A 17418-nucleotide genomic window follows, 5' to 3' on the forward strand; every position below is an offset into this window, starting at 1 on the left:
AGTGAGAAGTCATCATTAAGAACTGTTCTGGCGCACAAAGCAGCCTCCAAAATCTCAGGTTGTTCCTCTGCTTCAAGCCTTCAACCTGAAAAAGGAACAGAAACAAATAAAGATTAATATATTGGGATAAATGATTAAAAGAAAGCAATGTTAATCATATAACCCTTAACCCCACATCAGAAAAGAAAAAAATATAAAACATTTCAGTTGCAAATATGTTTTTTTATGGGGAAAATAGACAAACACATAAGAATGACAATCCCAAATGGTATTTCTATATAAATTAAGTAAAGAAGAAAATAGATATTTAAAAATAAAAGGAAATTATCCTGATAGGGTAGGGTATATTCAATTATGCGGGAGAAAAAAGGAAATTAGTTCTGTTTAAGAGAAACAATTAAGATGATTCAGTTATCGGGTAGACTATACTCTAAGTAACAGTGGTGATAGAACACTATCATTAAAAACTTCTTGAAAGGCGCCTTAATGTTTCCTTAGATTTTATTCACCATCCAATATGTTAATAAGTTCACATAAGTCTGAGTGAAGGGAAAAAAACACATCATCTTGATCCAAAACTAGAAGGTGTTAATATGTAGAACTTTTATTGGACGTATCATGGTATATGTATCAGATCTACAGCATCCATCCATTTTTTCGTACCATTGCAGGGATGATACATAAAGGGAGGCTGATCTGATGCTCATGTAAGCTCACTATTGAAAACTTCTCAGGGCCACATCTAAAGCATTGTTTACCTTTAAGATAACTGCAAATTGATTATAATAATCAAGATTGAATTCACAAATCAATCATCACCGATACAAAACCCACACAAAGTTTAGTTTGAAGCTAAACTAGACCATTCACAATCCACAACAAACAACCACCCACCACCCTTATTTCAACTAACCCTGACGAGTAAGAGCAATTTACAGACACCAATAGCGGCATAAGAAAACCCAAAAACCTGCAAGTATACCTAGTCATCAATAAGAGAAAAACTTCTCAATTAGCCAAACCCACTAGCAAGCAAGGCAAAACACCATGGGATTCCGGATTTCTTCAAATCTGAAGATTACAGATGACGATCATGGGACAGGGACGGGGGGTGTTTCATCACATTCTAAAATCCCTAAATCCCCAATTTGTAAAATCAGAAAAACCCGTTTTGGGGTCCACATTCAAATCGAGAATCTATAATCTACTAACTCCCAATTTCCTAAATCGGCATTAAAACATTTTGAGATTGAGAGAGAGAGAGAGACATACCTCACTGTCGTGAATGAACTTCAACCGAGCTGATGGAGAGAGAGAGAGGGCGTACGTGGGTAGGGCGTTCAGCAACGGTCCGCAAGAGATATTAAAGAGAGAGAGGAAGAGAGAGACAGAGAGAGAGAGGAGGCGAGAGAGACAGATAGAGGAGAGGGTGGAGAGCTCAGAGAGAGAGGAAGAGAGAGATAGAGAGCGAGAGGAGGGAGAGGGAGCGAGAGAGAGAGAGAGGAGACTATCGCAAATTAGGGCAGTCTCTCTCATGGACGCGGGTTGGGCCTTAGTTTGAGTAGCGAGTTGGCTATTGAAGTGACGTCAGCAGGTCCTGTGGGCCCCACTATGATGTATGTGCTGTATCCACATCGTCCATCCATTTTGAGATATTATTTTAAGACATGAGCTAAAGAATGAGACAAATAAAAAGATGTAGTGGACCTCACCACAGAAAACAGTGGGGAGAGTGATTCCCACCGTTGAAACTATCCTAAGGCCCACCATAATTTTTATTTGAAATCCAACCTGTTCAAAAGCTAAAAAAGACATGAATTAAGGTAAAACATGAATATCATAATAAGCCTATGGCTTATCCTTTCAGCTATTATAAGCCTAATAGCTGATTGAGATGGACCGCTACCAAAATCGGCTTAAAACAAATTTGACTAAAAAAGAAATATTACAATAAGCATATCGCTTATCATTTCACAACCATACATTTTTTCAATGATCATGAGGTGAAAAACTTGATTTTTCAGACAGGGACTTTTTGTATTTTCCCTTCATATAAGTCTGGTTGACCTTATTAAGGTCTGTAGGCCCTAGGAAGTTCTTGGCTGGTGAGCATTCGATCACCATAATTTCTCCTAAATGTGGATCCATGTCCTAGAATGGACTGGTAACACCACAATTTCCCCTAGATGTGGTCTACCTGATATTTGGATCTGTTCAATTTTTAGAACCAGAATGGACTGGTAACACCACAATTTTTAAGTGTAGGTGGAGGGTCTGATCTGGCTAATGGAAGGGGAACACGTGGGGCCCTTCAATCTCAGAAATCCCAGCAAATTCACCATGCTCAAACTTGCCCAGGTATTTAACCCTCATCTTTCCAATCTCGAGTCTGACTTAGTTAGAGAAGCCGAGTTGGATCGAGTTGAGTCTGTTCAGTCGATTCGGACTGGGCTCAGTCAAGCCGAGCTGGAGAAGGAAGGAGAGGACGTCGGCTCGGGCTGTGGTGCCACGTAGGTTCATCTGGCGACGCTGGCTCGAGTAGGGTTAGAGTTTGAGTAGAAGAAGGGTAAAGGTTAGAAAAAAAAACTAAAATCTGACTTTATACTACCCAATTCTGATCCGGATCAGATCGGATTCTAGATTAGATCGAGTTGCCACATGACCCATACTCGACTCGGTTTGGTGTTGGATCCGAGTGGGTCTACTCGATCCGACCCAACCCTAGCTTTCGGTTCGGGTCGGATTAGATCCGACTAGGTTAGTCGAGTCGGATCCTGCCCACGTCTATCCATTTATATTAAAAACTCATTTTAGAGCATGATCCAAAAAATGAGGCTCATCCAAATCTCAGATGAACTATAGTACAGATGGACTATAGTACAAGAAACAGTAGTAATTGACCATTAAAAACTTCTTTTGGGCCATAGATGGACTACAGTACAGATGGACTAGGGTCGGGTCTATTTAAGATTATGATTTTGGTTTCCCTCTTTGTTGCTAGATTGAGAGGCGCCATTACAAGAACTTCAAGAAAAAAAAAGGTATATGCTTCTTCCTGACATTTACTACTACCATTGGATTTTCTGTTTTAGATTCATTTTCTTCATGAAATACATGCGATGACAATTTATCTCCCTGCCATTCTTAGGGTTCCATTTTGGATTTGTTTCCATCTTGTAACTTAAACATTAGTATTGCAGTATTTACATCTGTCACCATCATTACCATAACCTTAGTAACATGAATCTTCTAAGCTGCTCAGTCTATTTGGTATTCTTCTTCTATAGATTGGGATCTGCCTCCCACACTGCATATCATGCATCTGCTTCAAATCCACATTTGTTTTCGTAAAGTGCATTTGTTGTTGGATGTTAAGTGTTTTATTGATCAAATTCCTGAAGATATATCAAATTGTAATAAATAAAAAAACTAGTATGATCCAAAATTCAGGTCCCGATGAGGCCCACCTGATGAACAACTTGGATGTGGTGTTCTTGATGGACACTGGTGCAACACAAAAACATGGTGGACCATGGAGCTTTGATGTACGATGGGAATTGTTAAGGATTCAGAAATTGGTTATGTTGGTCATGTGTGGCAACTATGAATGATTCCATTTTCATTCAGGGATTCATTTTTTGCTATACCTCATTATTGAGTCTCTCTCCTGCAGGGGTTAGGTACAAGTACAGCTAACAATTTGATGTGTCAGGAACTTCTACAGGGAGTTACAAAACATATTGGTGAGATGATGCATGAACTAGCTACAAAAGTTGACGAGTATGCTCGTGGAATATGTATAGATCATTCACCATTATTCGATGTGTCGTCATGACCATGTGTGCAATGATGTATAGTTTCTACACCTAATAAATCATTATACAATATTTACATACACCCATCTTGATTGATTTGCTCAGACCCATCTTTCATTTCAGGAGTTGAAATGGTACATTTCTTACTATTTCCATTCCCAGAAATGAGAAAATGGGTGTAAGTAAATCAAAAGGGTGGGTGTGCTATCCTTCACTCCCACTCCTAAGTTATACATTGTTCCACTCATTTGCATTATAACAATATTTTAAGCATTTATGTCAGCATATCACTTCTCAACCCTCCTATTACCACTCAGCATGAGGGGACCCGTGGCAGTGACACACGCTAGTCATAGAGTGGTGACAGAGGCGAAGACAATATTGTTAAATGCTAATGAGTTTTACTAATGAAGTGACGTCAACAAGTTATAAATGCCCCACCATGATGTATGTGTTGTATCCACACCATAAATTCATCTATACAGATCACTCCCGGGCAAGGGTCAAAGAATGAGGCAGATCAAAATCTCAAGTTGACCCACCACAAAAAAATAAAAAATAAAAAATGTGGAGATTAAACGCTTACTAAAAAATAAAATTTTAGAGAGTTACAGAAGTTTTGGATCAAGCTGATATTTGATTTTTTTTTTTCTTCATCCATATCTTTTTTTAACTTATTAACAAGTTAGATCTCAAATAAACATCATATTGGCCCTAGGAAAGTCTCAACGGTGGGTGTCACTGTCCCCACTGTTTTCGGTGGTGGGGCCACTTAAGATTTGGATCTGACTCGTTCTTTTGATCATCCCATAAAATGATCTCTCCAAATAAACGGATAGTGTCAATACAATACATACATCATGGTGGGGCACATAGATCTGACTCCTTTTTTGATCAATAGTTAAAATAATTTGTTAAAATGAATGTATGTGACTACATCCATCCAGGGCGTGGGCTCCTAAGCATGAAATCGGATTGCGTGCTTAGTAACTCAGTATGCTTTTATCGTACAGAGTAAACTATGTTAGGCGCACTGTCAGTATATACGGTCTATCCACGCCATCCATTCATTTTTCCAGCGCTTTTGGAGGGGCTGAGCCCAAAATTGAAGCATACCCAAAGATCAAGTGGACCATACCATAGGAAATAGTTGGAATATTGATTTCCACTGTTAAAACCTTTATAGGGTCCACAGTGATGTTTATTTCACATCAACCTGTTCATAAGATCACAAAAACCTGGATGAAGGGTAATAACAAATACAAGCTTGATCCAAAACTTCCGTGGCCTCCAAGAAATTTTCAATGGTAGATGTTCAATTCACACTTTTTCCTGTGGTGTGGTCCAATTGAGGCTTTTATATACTTTATTTTTGGGATCAAGCCCTAAAATTATCCGGTAAAAGGGATGGACAGAGTGGATAAAATACATAAATCACGGTGGACCCCACGGAGTTTACTCAGTATGCAATCCGCTTCCTCGCCCTCCCAAAACCCAAATCCCTCTCAAAACCCAAATCCCGCGCCCGCCCCTCTCCCAAACCCTCTCTCTCTCTCTCTCTCTCTCTCTCTCTCTCTCGCGCGCGCGCGCACCCGGCCATCGGTTTTCCAACCTCTCTCCCACAAGCAAATGCGTCAGCCATCTGTTTCCCAACACCTCTCTCTCTCTCTCTTGGTAGGGTTTTGAAATCCCAGCACTCGAAAGAAGAAGAAGAAGAAGCAGAAGGAGAGGAAATCCTGCGAACCATCTACGATCTCTAGCTCCACAAAACAACGGTTAGACTCTCTCTCTCTCTCTCTCTCTCTCTCTCTCTCTCTCTCTCTCAATGCCGATTTATGGATTTGGGGATTTAGTAATTTATGGATTTTTGATTTGATGTGGATCCTCATTTAGGAATTTGGGGATTTTAGGGCTTACAGATTTGAATGTGGACCCCGAATTAAGGTTTTTCTAATTTTAAAAATGAGGAATTTTACAAATTAGGGAATGATTTTACAGATTTGAATGTGGACCCTCTATTCAATGTGACCTTATGAACAGGTTGGATTATAAGTAAATGTTATTGTGGGCCGTATAGGAAGGTGGACATCATTATCCCCATGGTTTCTTATAGTGTGGTCCACTTGAGCTTTAGATCTACCTTTTTTTTTTTTGTTCATGCTCTAAAATCCACTGTCAAAATGGATGGACAACATGGATAAAACACATAAATCATGGTAAGGCCCACAGAGCTTTGACATCAGCAAGCTGGCTGGTGTTGGGTCACCATCCAAACTGCATCCATCTCAAGCATAAATTATACACTTGGGATGTAGCTACCTCAATCAAATATGTGTACGTATTGTAGATGGAGCATGGACCGAAGTTAGATTTTATCATACAATCATAGCCTCTGATTAATGGATATTTCTTTGTTGGACAGTTAACTATTTTCTTTTACAGCCACCATTAGATGTTTCCCATCATACTTCCATTTTAATGCAAATCTGTGTGCATGCATAAGGTGCATATGGGGCTAGCAAATGGGGCTGAAAGCTGGGCGGGTCAGTGCTTAACCCTAGCCCAAACCAAGGTTTCTATACCTCACTCTAACTCAACCCAATCTAACCTGGGTTGGGAATTCTCAACTCAAGCCCAACTTAAGCCGGATTGGTTAGGTTGGTTGGGTGGATGTATGCTAATATTTTCATTGTTATATTAATCTATTATATTTCAATATATGTCTTATTTTTATTTTTTGTACTTAGAATTTTATTAAATTATATATGCAGTTATTTATCGTAAAAATTTTCATTTTTTCTAAACAAACAAGCTAAAATATAGGATAACTACTCATTTAAAAGTCATGTGTATAGCACACAATTTATTTGGGAGAGAGAAATCTGGCATATCTTGTTGGCTGGAGTCATAAAAAATGACGTGGACCAATGAAACCCAACAGCACTTGAATATCTCGTGCCTTCAACATAGGCCATCCATACTCTATTATAATTTATAAATAACTTATATATTGGTCGGGTTAAGTTGGGTTAGGTTAGGCAACCCAAGACTTCAACCTTAGCTCAACCTAAGTTTTATTAAGTTGGTGTTTGTATAACATAAGCATGATGTTAAACCCGGTATATCCTGCCCAAGCCCAACTAATGTCGGGTCTGTCACTGGTTGGTCAGATTGAACCCACTTGACTTTCAGCCCTACTAGCATACGTATGTCCTCAAGAAACCAAAGAATAGAAGAAAAAGAATGAATCAGTTGGTTGGACCATAAGTTAAGGTCCACCCGCTTGCCGTGGGGATTTCATAGTGCAAAAATCAGCCACATCCACTATTTGGCTGAACCTGCATTTCGCTATCTATCAATGGTTACAATTATTATTTTTATATGATTTACCCCACCTTAACAAATAGACAAAATTTATTTTTTATATGAACCTCTCTCTCTCTCTCGGCAATGGGCATCCTCTCTTCATTTTACATTCATCATTCGCATATGAATTAAATCTGTTGTTTTAAGTAGCTGACAGTAGCATTATACATGAGGACTTTCTCATCTTCTAGAGTTTTTCTTTCACGTAATAGTTTGTTAGAAATGTTTGTTTACTTAACATTGTATTTTTATTCTCAGTATAAAGATAAAATGTGTATTTCTGTCGTTGCAAACCTTAATGAGCTTGTATATTACATTTTTTTTGTCTTGACTTATTATTATGATTAGTTAATTTATAGTTGTGACTTGTAATTTATAGATTTATAAGTTAGATAATTAGTTACTCGTTTGAGGATTTCTATAGGGCCATACATAGATATGGTGCGTTTTTGGTGGCATAGAAATCGTTTAAATTGTCTCATTTTGGATAGTTCAAGGTTAGATGGATAGTATGCTTTCTTCTAATCTATTTAAATGTTCATGCCTAGTCCATCTCCTCGTTTCTCTCTGGATCTGTTTCTTCCGTTCCGTATCCAATACCAAATATCTTTACATTACTTTAGATTTTTGGCATTGGAATGTAACGTAAGATCAACTTATCTGGAGAGGCATGGGGAGATGCTGCCGGATTTTTTGCATGGACCTTTAAGTGGGAATATAAAAGTATTACAATCTATCCAACGTTAGATGAGTAACTAATTTAGAATTTAATTGTATCATCTCGAAATTGATGGAGCAGACCCGGATGTGCGTCAGAGCTATCCGGATGTTGAGCGGGGGTCCTTGGAAGATGGGAACTGTTGTTATGACCATGATGAAGCTGTCCATTTCCTATGGACAACATTAGAGGGGCCTGACCGATTAGTGCAGGCCGTGTTTATATCTGTATTTGCTCGAAATTAATGGAGGGGACCCGGATGTGCGTCGGAGCTATCCGAATGTTGAGCGGGGATCCCTGGAAGATGGGAACCGCTGTTATGACCATGATGAAGTTCCTATGGACAACATTGGAATTGGAGCAAGCGGTGTTTATATCTGTATTTGCTCGAAATTAATGGAGTAGACCGGATGTACGTCGGAGCTATCCGAATGTTGAGCGGGGATCCCTGGAAGATGGGAACCGCTGTTATGACCATGATGAAGCTGTTTATTTCATATAGACAGCATTGGAGGGGCCTGGCCAATTGGAGCAGGCCATGTTTATATCTGTATTTGCTCGAAATTAATGGAGTAGACCCGGATGTGCGTCAGAGCTATCCAGATGTTGAGCGGGGATCCCTGGAAGATGGGAACCACTGTTATGACTATGATGAAGCTGTCCATTTCCTATGGACAACATTGGAGCGGCCTGGCCAATTGGAGCAGGCCGTGTTTATATCTGTATTTGCAGGGACCACACCCTTAACCTAAACGACACCCTATACTTATAACGGAAAACTATTCTCAAATCCCAAAACCTATAACCTAAACCTAACCTTTCCCTAAACCTATGACCTACACTTATAACATAAACCTAAATCTATAACCTAAACCCTAACCTAACCTATAACCTATAACCTTAACCTATACTTATAACATAAACCTAAACCTAGACCTGAACCTTAACCTTAACCTTAACCTATAACCTATACTTACAACCTATAACCAAAACCTAAACCCTAACTTGTAACCTATACTTGTAACCTATAACCTTAACCTATAATTATATCCCTAACCTAAACTTATAACCTTAACTTAAATCTATTCTTAAATCCCAAAACCTATACTTGTAACCTATAACCTAAACCTATACCTATAACCTATACTTATAACCTAAACCTATAACCTATAACCTAACCTTTACCTAAAGTTATAACCTATAACCTATAACCTATAACCTTAACCTAAACCTATTCTCTAATCCCAAAACCTATACCTATACCCAAAACCTAAACCTTAACCTAAACCTATAACCTATAACCTATGACCTTAATCTATACTTATGACCTTAACCTAAACCTATTCTCAAATCCCTAAACCTATCACCTAAAACCTAAACCTAAACCTATAACCTAAACCTTAACTTATAACCTATACTTACAACCTTAACCTAAACCTACAACCTCCCAAAACCTATTCTTATAATATAAACCTAGACCTAAACCTACAACCTATAACCTATAAACTAAACCTATAACCTACACCCGACCCCGAACCCGAATCCGATTTCATAAACCTAAACCTTAACCTATAACCTTAACCTAAACCTAGACCTTAACCTAAACCTATAACCTAAACCTAAACCTAAACTTATAACCTAAACCTATTCTCAAATCCCAAAACCTATAACCTAAACCTAAAACCTAAATGGATTCTCAAATCCCTAAACCTTAACCTATAACCCAACCTAAACCTATACTTATCATCTAAACCTATTCTCAAATCCCAAAACCCATAACCTAAACCTAAACCTTTACCTAAACCTATAACTTAAAACCGAAACCTATAACGTAAACCTATACTTATAGCCTAAACCTAGACCTTAACCTTAACCTATAACCTATACTTATAACCTATAACCTAAACCTTAACCTAAACCTATAACCTATAACCTAACCTTAACCTAAACCTATAACCTATAACCTATAACCTTAACCTATACTTATAACCTTAACCTAAACTTATAACCTTAACCTAAATCTATTCTCAAATCCCAAAACCTAAACTTATAACATAAACCTAGACCTAAACCTATAACCTAAAACCTAAACCTAAACCTATAACCTAAACCTGACCCCGAACCCGAATCCGATTTCATAAACCTAAACCTTAACCTATAACCTATACTTATAACCTTAACCTAAACCTATTCCCAAATCTCAAAACCTATACCTAGAGCCGAAACCTAAACTTATAACCTAAACCTATTCTCAAATCCCAAAACCTATAACCTAAACCTAAAACCTAAATGTATTCTCAAATCCCTAAACCTTAACCTATAACCCAACCTAAACCTATACTTATCACCTAAACCTATTCTCAAATCCCAAAACCCATAACCTAAACCTAAACCTTAACCTAAACCTATACTTATAACCGAAAACTATTCTCAAATCCCAAAACCTATAACCTAAACCTAACCTTTCCCTAAACCTATGACCTACACTTATAACCTAAACCTAAATCTATAACCTAAACCCTAACCTAACCCTATAACCCATAACCTTAACCTAAACTTATAACCTTAACCTAAACCAATTCTCAAATCCCAAAACCTATACCTATAGCCTAAACCTAGACCTTAACCTAAATTATAACCTATACTTATAACCTATAACCTAACCTTAACCCAAACCTATAACCTATAACTTAACCTTAACCTAAACCTATAACCTATAACCTATAACCTTAACCTATACTTATAACCTTAACCTAAACCTATTCTCAAATCCCAAAACCTATAACCTAAACCTAAACCTTAACCTATAACCTAAACTTTAACCTAAACCTAAACCTAAACATATAACCAATACTTATAACCTTAACCTAAACCTATAACCTATAACCTAACCTTAACCTAAACCTATAACCTATAACCTATAACCTTAACCTATACTTATAACCTTAACCTAAACCTATTCTCAAATCCCAAAACCTATACCTATAGCCGAAACCTAAACCTTAACCTATAACCCATACTTATAACCTTAACCTAAACTATAACCTCAACCTTAACCTATAACCTGTACTTATAACCTTAACCTAAACTATAACCTTAACCTATAACCCATACTTATAACCTTAACCTAAACCTATTCTCAAATCTTAAAACCTAAACTTATAACCTAAACCTAAACCTTAACCTATAACCTAAACCTATACTTATAACCTTAACCTAAACCTATAACCTATAACCTATAACCTATAATCTATAACCTAAACTCAAATCCCTAAACCTAAACCTACACCTAATCCTAATCTCAACTCCAATTCCCTAAACTTAAACCTAAACTTATACCTATTCTCTATTCCCTAAACCTAAACATATAACCTAAACCTATAACCTAGCCTAATCTTAAAGCTATTTCCATAAACTGACTTTAGTCTTTTCATTGTAGACATGGATAAGAGTTGGATGTGAGCTAAGAACAAGTTTGGTCCAGAGTATAAACAAGGGGTTCAAGAGTTCATAGAATTTGCGCGAAATCGGGCAAATTCAGTCATAGGATTAAGTATCCATGTCAAAAATGTAAGAACATAATTTATAAGACTTTAGACAAAGTAGAAGACGATTTGTTCATATTTGGGATTGATCAGGGTTACACTTGGTGGATCCATCATGGTGAAGATATCCACCAAAGAGTTGAGGCCATGAAGTCCTTCCTGACCCAATTGTGTCGGATGACAAGGATGAAGACGTTGACAAAATGCAAGATATCATAGGGGATGTGTTCAAGGGAACAATTACGGATACTGATTTTGCAGTGACAAGTAGTAGCCAAGATATTCCTCCAATGGGTGATGTTGAATCAAAAAAGTTTAGTAGGTTGTTGAGGGATGCGCAACGTCCACTTTATCTGAGGTGTGAGAACTTCTCCAAGTTGAATTTTCTTACAAATTTACTTCATTTGAAGACAATCAATCATTGGAGCAACAAATCGTTCGACATGTTGCTTCAGTTGTTGAAAGAAGCGTTACCGGACGGTGAGACATTGTCAAAGTCTCATTACGAGGTAAAATCCTTGATGCGAGACTTGGGCCTTAGTTATGAACTCATACATGCATGTATAAATGATTGTTTATTATATCGAAAAAAGCATGATAAGGCTGAAGAGTGTCAAGAATGTGGAGAGTCTAGGTGGAAGAATGACAGAACCAGGGGTAAGAAAATCCCACGAAAGGTGTTAAGGTACTTCCCATTGAAACCCAGATTACAAAGATTGTTTATATCTTGTAAGATGGCTGAAGATATGAGGTAGCATAAGGAGAAATGTATTCATGATGATAGTACATTGAGGCACCCTGCGGACGCTGAAGCCTAGCAAAATTTTGATAAGCAATATGACTATTTATAGAGGATTCTCGCAATGTTCGACTAGGCCTTGCAAGTAATAGTTTTAATCCATTTAGTAATATGAGTAGCTCGTACAGTATGTGGCCAGTAGTACTTATGCCTGACAATTTACCTCCTTGGTTGTGTATGAAGGAGTCATTTTTCATGATATCATTGCTTATTCCTAGACTCAAGTCACCTGAAAATGACATTGATGTGTATTTGCGACTGTTAGTAGACGAGTTAAATGAGTTGTGGAGTCAATGTGTACAAACGTATGACACATTTGCAAGACAGATATTTCGATTGCATGCAGCGGTCTTGTGGACAATAAATGACTTTCCCGCATATGAGAATTTCTTTGGGTGGAGCACAAAGGGAAAGTTGGCTTGTCCTACATATGGTATTGAGACTTGTTCATTGTCATTGAAGCATGGTAGAAAAACATGTTATATGGGCCATCGTTGCTTCCTTCAGACCGATCATAGTTGGCATAGGAAGATGATGATCTTTGGTGACAAATAAGATCATAGGCCACCTCTAAAAGAGATATCTGGAGAAGACATGATGCAGCAACTGAGTAACATTGGAGAAGTTAGATTTGGTAAGGCATCACACTTGAATAAGAGGAAATGTACAGTATTGGACTATAACTGGAGAAAGAAGAGCATCTTTTTTGAGTTGCTTTATTGGAGTGATCTGAAATTGCGACACAACTTGGATGTCATGCATATTGAGAAAAATATATGTGACAATGTCTTTGGAACATTGATGAACATAGAGAAGAAAATAAAAGACAGTTTCAAAGCTCGATTGGATCTATAAGAAATGGGTTTAAGGAAAGAGTTGCACTTGCAACCACATAAAAATTTGTATACTATACCAGCAGCCTGCTACACGTTGACAAAATTAGAGAGAAAGCGTTTATGTGAATGGTTGAGATCGGTGAAGTTTCCCAATGGGTATGGGTCAAACATATCTCGGCGCGTAAACGTTACAGACTGTAAGGTAACGGGAATAAAAAGTCATGATTGTCACGTCCTTCTACAATGCCTACTGCTGGTTGTGATTCGTGGATTCTTGAGCAAGGATATCAGTGCGACACTGATTGAGTTGGGGATATTCTTTAACGATTTATGTTCGAGATCGTTGAATGTAGATGTTATTAAACGACTGGAGAGGGACATTGCTGTAATCCTTTGTAAACTTGAAAGAATATTTTCACCTGCTTTTTTCAATGTCATGGTACACCAGCGATTTACTTACCACACAATGCAAAACTTGCAGGCCCAGTACAATATTGTTGGATGTATTCGATCGAAAGGTGGTACTAATATGTTAAAATTTTTATTCATTTCATAAACTACATATATCCATGTTTTCATACATATAGCATAGTGGTTTTGTATATAGATACCTTCACACACTGAAACGATTTGTAAGGAATAAGACACGACCGGAGGGCTCGATAGCTGAAGCGTACATTGATAATGAGTGCCTTACATTTTGCTCCATGTATCTTCATGGCATAGAGACTAGATTCAACCGAGAAGATCGGAATGCCGATGAAGGGCAGGAGCATGAACAAGGACTCATATCTGTATTTGCACATAACGTTCGTCCTTTAGGATCCCCGACGTTTCAGGATATGGACCTTGGGGATCTAGCAAAGGCGCGGTGGTATGTGTTGCATAATTGTGAAGAAATAGAGTCGTACTTGGAGTAAGTCTTCCCTCGATTATTATTTTCTCTACATACGATGATCTTAATGTTTCTTGCTGATGACGTGCCATTTATGTGTAGCGAACACATAGACGAGATGAAGTCCAAATTCCCCACAAATTATGATCGAATGCATCAGGATCAGTTTCCAGAATGGTTCGCCAAACGTGTAAGATTTCACATTGTATCTCACCACACTTAGCATTTTCGTTGTATTGCACATTATTTCAACTTATGAAAATCCCTAAACAATTATATTATGTACATGATATTAGATGAAGACGTTGCGCACGAGCAACTCTGCGGATGCGTCTAATGCATTATACTCACTAGCATGTGGCCCTGATAGACGTGTATCTAGATATATAGGTTGTATTGTAAACGGGATTCGGTTCCATACCGAAGAACGTGAGAAGTACAGGACCACACAAAATAGTGGGGTGGTTGTGAAGGGAACAAATGAGGAGGATGAAATTAACTTTTATGGCATTTTGACAGATATTATTGAGCTGAGTTATTGTATGAGAAAGCGAGTGTACTTATTTAGATGTGATTGGTGGGACATTGGAAATAAGAAGTTGGGAATACAGACTGACAACTACTTTACGAGTGTAAATTTATCTCGAAAGTGGTTTAAGGATGACCCATTTGTCCTCGCCAGCCAAGCTGAACAAGTATTTTAACTCGCTGACACTAAGTTAGGCTGCTCTTAGCACATGGTACAGAAAATAAAGCCTAGGAACGTATTTGACGTTCTCAAACCAGACGTTAAAGATAGCGAGGACAGAGGAAATGAAACGTCTAGAGTTGAACAAGCATATCAAGAAGACATGCCATCTAAGGATAGAGGGACTGATCCAAATGTTGATATTAATGTGGTGCAATTGGACAGAGATGATGTGTCACTTGATCATGTTGATGCCTCAATAATACGTGATATTGTTACAGATGATAGCGGTTTCATTGATGACGACGTTACGGACAATGAGGATGAAATACTGATCAGCGATAGTGATGGTGAAGAAATAGCCCTAAGCGATAGTGATACAGACGACGATTATTAAATGTACACATGATTTACATGTCATTTTTCAATTCGAATAATTTATGTATTCCATGTATACGTGAAAATTACAAGTCATGATTAATTCTTTTTATTGACTTGTTTATAATCCACATTTGCAGTTGAGTCAATTTCTGATCATGTCCTCCTTAAACCGGAGCATAGCAGAAGCACGCAACATACTTCATCAGCTGTTGCAGATGGATGTTTCGGTCCTATCTTCTTCTGGTAGGGCCATAGAGATACTCGATCTAGTCTATGAGTGTAGAGTGGAATATATCGATGATGACTCAGAGGAAAGATTATGCCATCTCAAAGAAATTCTAGGGCTGATAGAGATATATAACCACGGGAAACGAGATATGGAAGATGCGACTCTGTCACTTGCACATCTGAATGGAGTCCCGAGAGACCAGATTTCTCCTATTGTGACTGGCATGTTGGCTGTAAATATGTCGAGTGCTTCACACGAAATGACATATGCTTCTGAAGCATACGATAGCTTACGCAGGGAGTACTTCGGATAGTTTACCTCAAAGTTGTTTCGTATTACAACGAAATATGTGTATTTAATATAGAATGACAATGTATAATGGAATTTTCAATGGTTATAAATTAAAGTTTACAGTTTTATTATATTCTGCTTGCATTATAGTGTAATGGTCTAATCATATTTTAATCATCTCTCTAAGCATAAGCACAAATGCATTGTACCATCAACACTACTTGTATAATGTTTTAGTATATTCCACTTGTATTGACATTATTTAAATTTATAAGTTCGTAGCTCGCACATATTCAGTGATGGCACCAGGTGGGAGAGTACGTCGTTCACGCACTAGATCTACCCCTTCTACCCGTGATGCGACGAAGCCAACATCGCCATCACATGTTGCATCGCAGGCGTCTGATCCCTCAGTCGCGCATACACCGGGCACTGCATGTAAGTCTAGACGTATATTTCTTTTAATGATTTCTGTTTATGTTTAGACTTACATATTTCTTTTGCAACAGCGTCGTCGACCAGCCGACGAGGACGTGGACCCACGCGTGGGTTGCTTTTAGAGCGACTTACGCGTGAGGGTAGGGTGATGGTAGAGTTCCCACAAGACTGCATTAGACCTGTTGGGAATAATGTCATGTTGTTTACGTTGGAGGTCGGTGTCTTATGTCAATCTCTGATCCCCCCACCACCGCCCGTTGGGGAGACGTGACAAATGATGTACGGTAGCTCATCTGTCAGCGCCTTCAGGTAAATTTTAGTACATTAAAATTTATTTTATAAAAGTTCATTTACGGTTAAGTTATTTTCTTAATAAGTTTATTGTCTTAATATATTATTTACGAAACTGTAGGATAAATTTGACTTGGATTTGAGTGTTCCGCACATCTCCCATGCCGTTGACGACATGATGAAGGAGCGGTTCAAGGATTACCGCAGTAAGTTACACCAGCAGTACAAGCGGTGTATGAGCCACGAAGAGGGCGTACAGTTCGCACCGCTACACGTGACTGATGAGGACTGACGGATACTCTGCGATAGGTTTTCGTTTGATTTTTTCAGGTAATATTTACATATTTATGATATCTTAATGTAATAATTAAATTTACAATTAATAACAATGTATTATGAATAATGTGTTCAGAAGGGGAGCAAAATAAATTCTGACAACTGAGGAAAGTTAGAAGTGAACCACGTAGCTGGTTCAAAGTCATTTTTACGACTTTGTCACGACATGGTAAGAAAGTACTGGTAATTATTACGTTTATAGATTCTTTCCATACATTTATATTACTTCTATTGTCTTTTTTATTGCGCAGCGAGATTCCGTCACTGGCCAGGAGCCCGGACCAGTAGACTTCTACAAAGGGACTCACTGTCGGCAGGCGACATGATTTTCGGTACATCCTAAAGCCAGCGAGATTTGGGTAAAGATCTTTACATTGTAAAATTTATTTACATTAAATTATAATAATATCATTTATTATGAAAATTCATAGATTTTCATTACAGGAGGAGATGGCCACCTTACGCAGTCATCCCACTCCCGATGGTACTCAGCGGAGTGAGCCAGAGATCCTGAGTCAGGTGCTTGGCACCCGTTCTGGATATGTGAGTGGGTTTGGCCATGGTGCCAAGCTCATGGAACTCGCTAGAGCTGCCTCCAGTCGATCTGTTGCTGGGGGATGAAGGGGCGTAGAATTCAATCGGCTCCGAATAATTTGCACTGGCTTTGACATGAAACCTTTTTAGAATAACCAGGAATGGCTTGTTTCTTTCAGCATATAGCAATGGTGTAAGTGTCATAGTTTATAGCCCTGTTTGTTGTCAAATTTGTGGTGCCAAAGACATGGTTATG

The 17418-nt window shown here is 38.2% G+C and overlaps 2 protein-coding genes across 2 annotated transcripts; both read left to right on the top strand.

Moving 5' to 3' along the window:
* Positions 1–13730: 13730 nt before the first annotated feature.
* On the top strand, positions 13731–14281 carry LOC131233378 (uncharacterized). The gene is made up of 2 exons (XM_058230068.1): positions 13731–13995; positions 14077–14281. Exons 1-2 carry the CDS (start codon positions 13787–13789, stop codon positions 14195–14197), a joined length of 330 nt encoding a protein of 109 aa, XP_058086051.1. The 5' UTR covers positions 13731–13786; the 3' UTR covers positions 14198–14281.
* Positions 14282–15046: 765 nt separating this feature from the next.
* Positions 15047–16272, top strand: LOC131232364 (uncharacterized). Its single transcript, XM_058228594.1, has 2 exons — positions 15047–16001; positions 16073–16272. The coding sequence occupies exons 1-2, from the start codon at positions 15863–15865 to the stop codon at positions 16270–16272; spliced, it is 339 nt and encodes a 112-aa protein (XP_058084577.1). The 5' UTR covers positions 15047–15862.
* The last annotated feature ends 1146 nt before the right edge of the window (positions 16273–17418 follow it).

The sequence above is a fragment of the Magnolia sinica genome, chromosome 18 (assembly GCF_029962835.1).
Source record: "Magnolia sinica isolate HGM2019 chromosome 18, MsV1, whole genome shotgun sequence".
Taxonomy (NCBI): domain Eukaryota; kingdom Viridiplantae; phylum Streptophyta; class Magnoliopsida; order Magnoliales; family Magnoliaceae; genus Magnolia; species Magnolia sinica.

Excerpts from the sequence above, each read along its gene's own strand:
- LOC131232364 (XM_058228594.1), top strand. The coding sequence starts at position 15,863 with ATGGCACCAGGTGGGAGAGTACGTCGTTCACGCACTAGATCTACCCCT. Across the intron at positions 16,002-16,072 it reads GCATACACCGGGCACTGCAT|CGTCGTCGACCAGCCGACGA; the intron begins GTAAGTCTAGAC and ends CTTTTGCAACAG.
- LOC131233378 (XM_058230068.1), top strand. The coding sequence starts at position 13,787 with ATGTATCTTCATGGCATAGAGACTAGATTCAACCGAGAAGATCGGAAT. Across the intron at positions 13,996-14,076 it reads GAAATAGAGTCGTACTTGGA|CGAACACATAGACGAGATGA; the intron begins GTAAGTCTTCCC and ends ATTTATGTGTAG.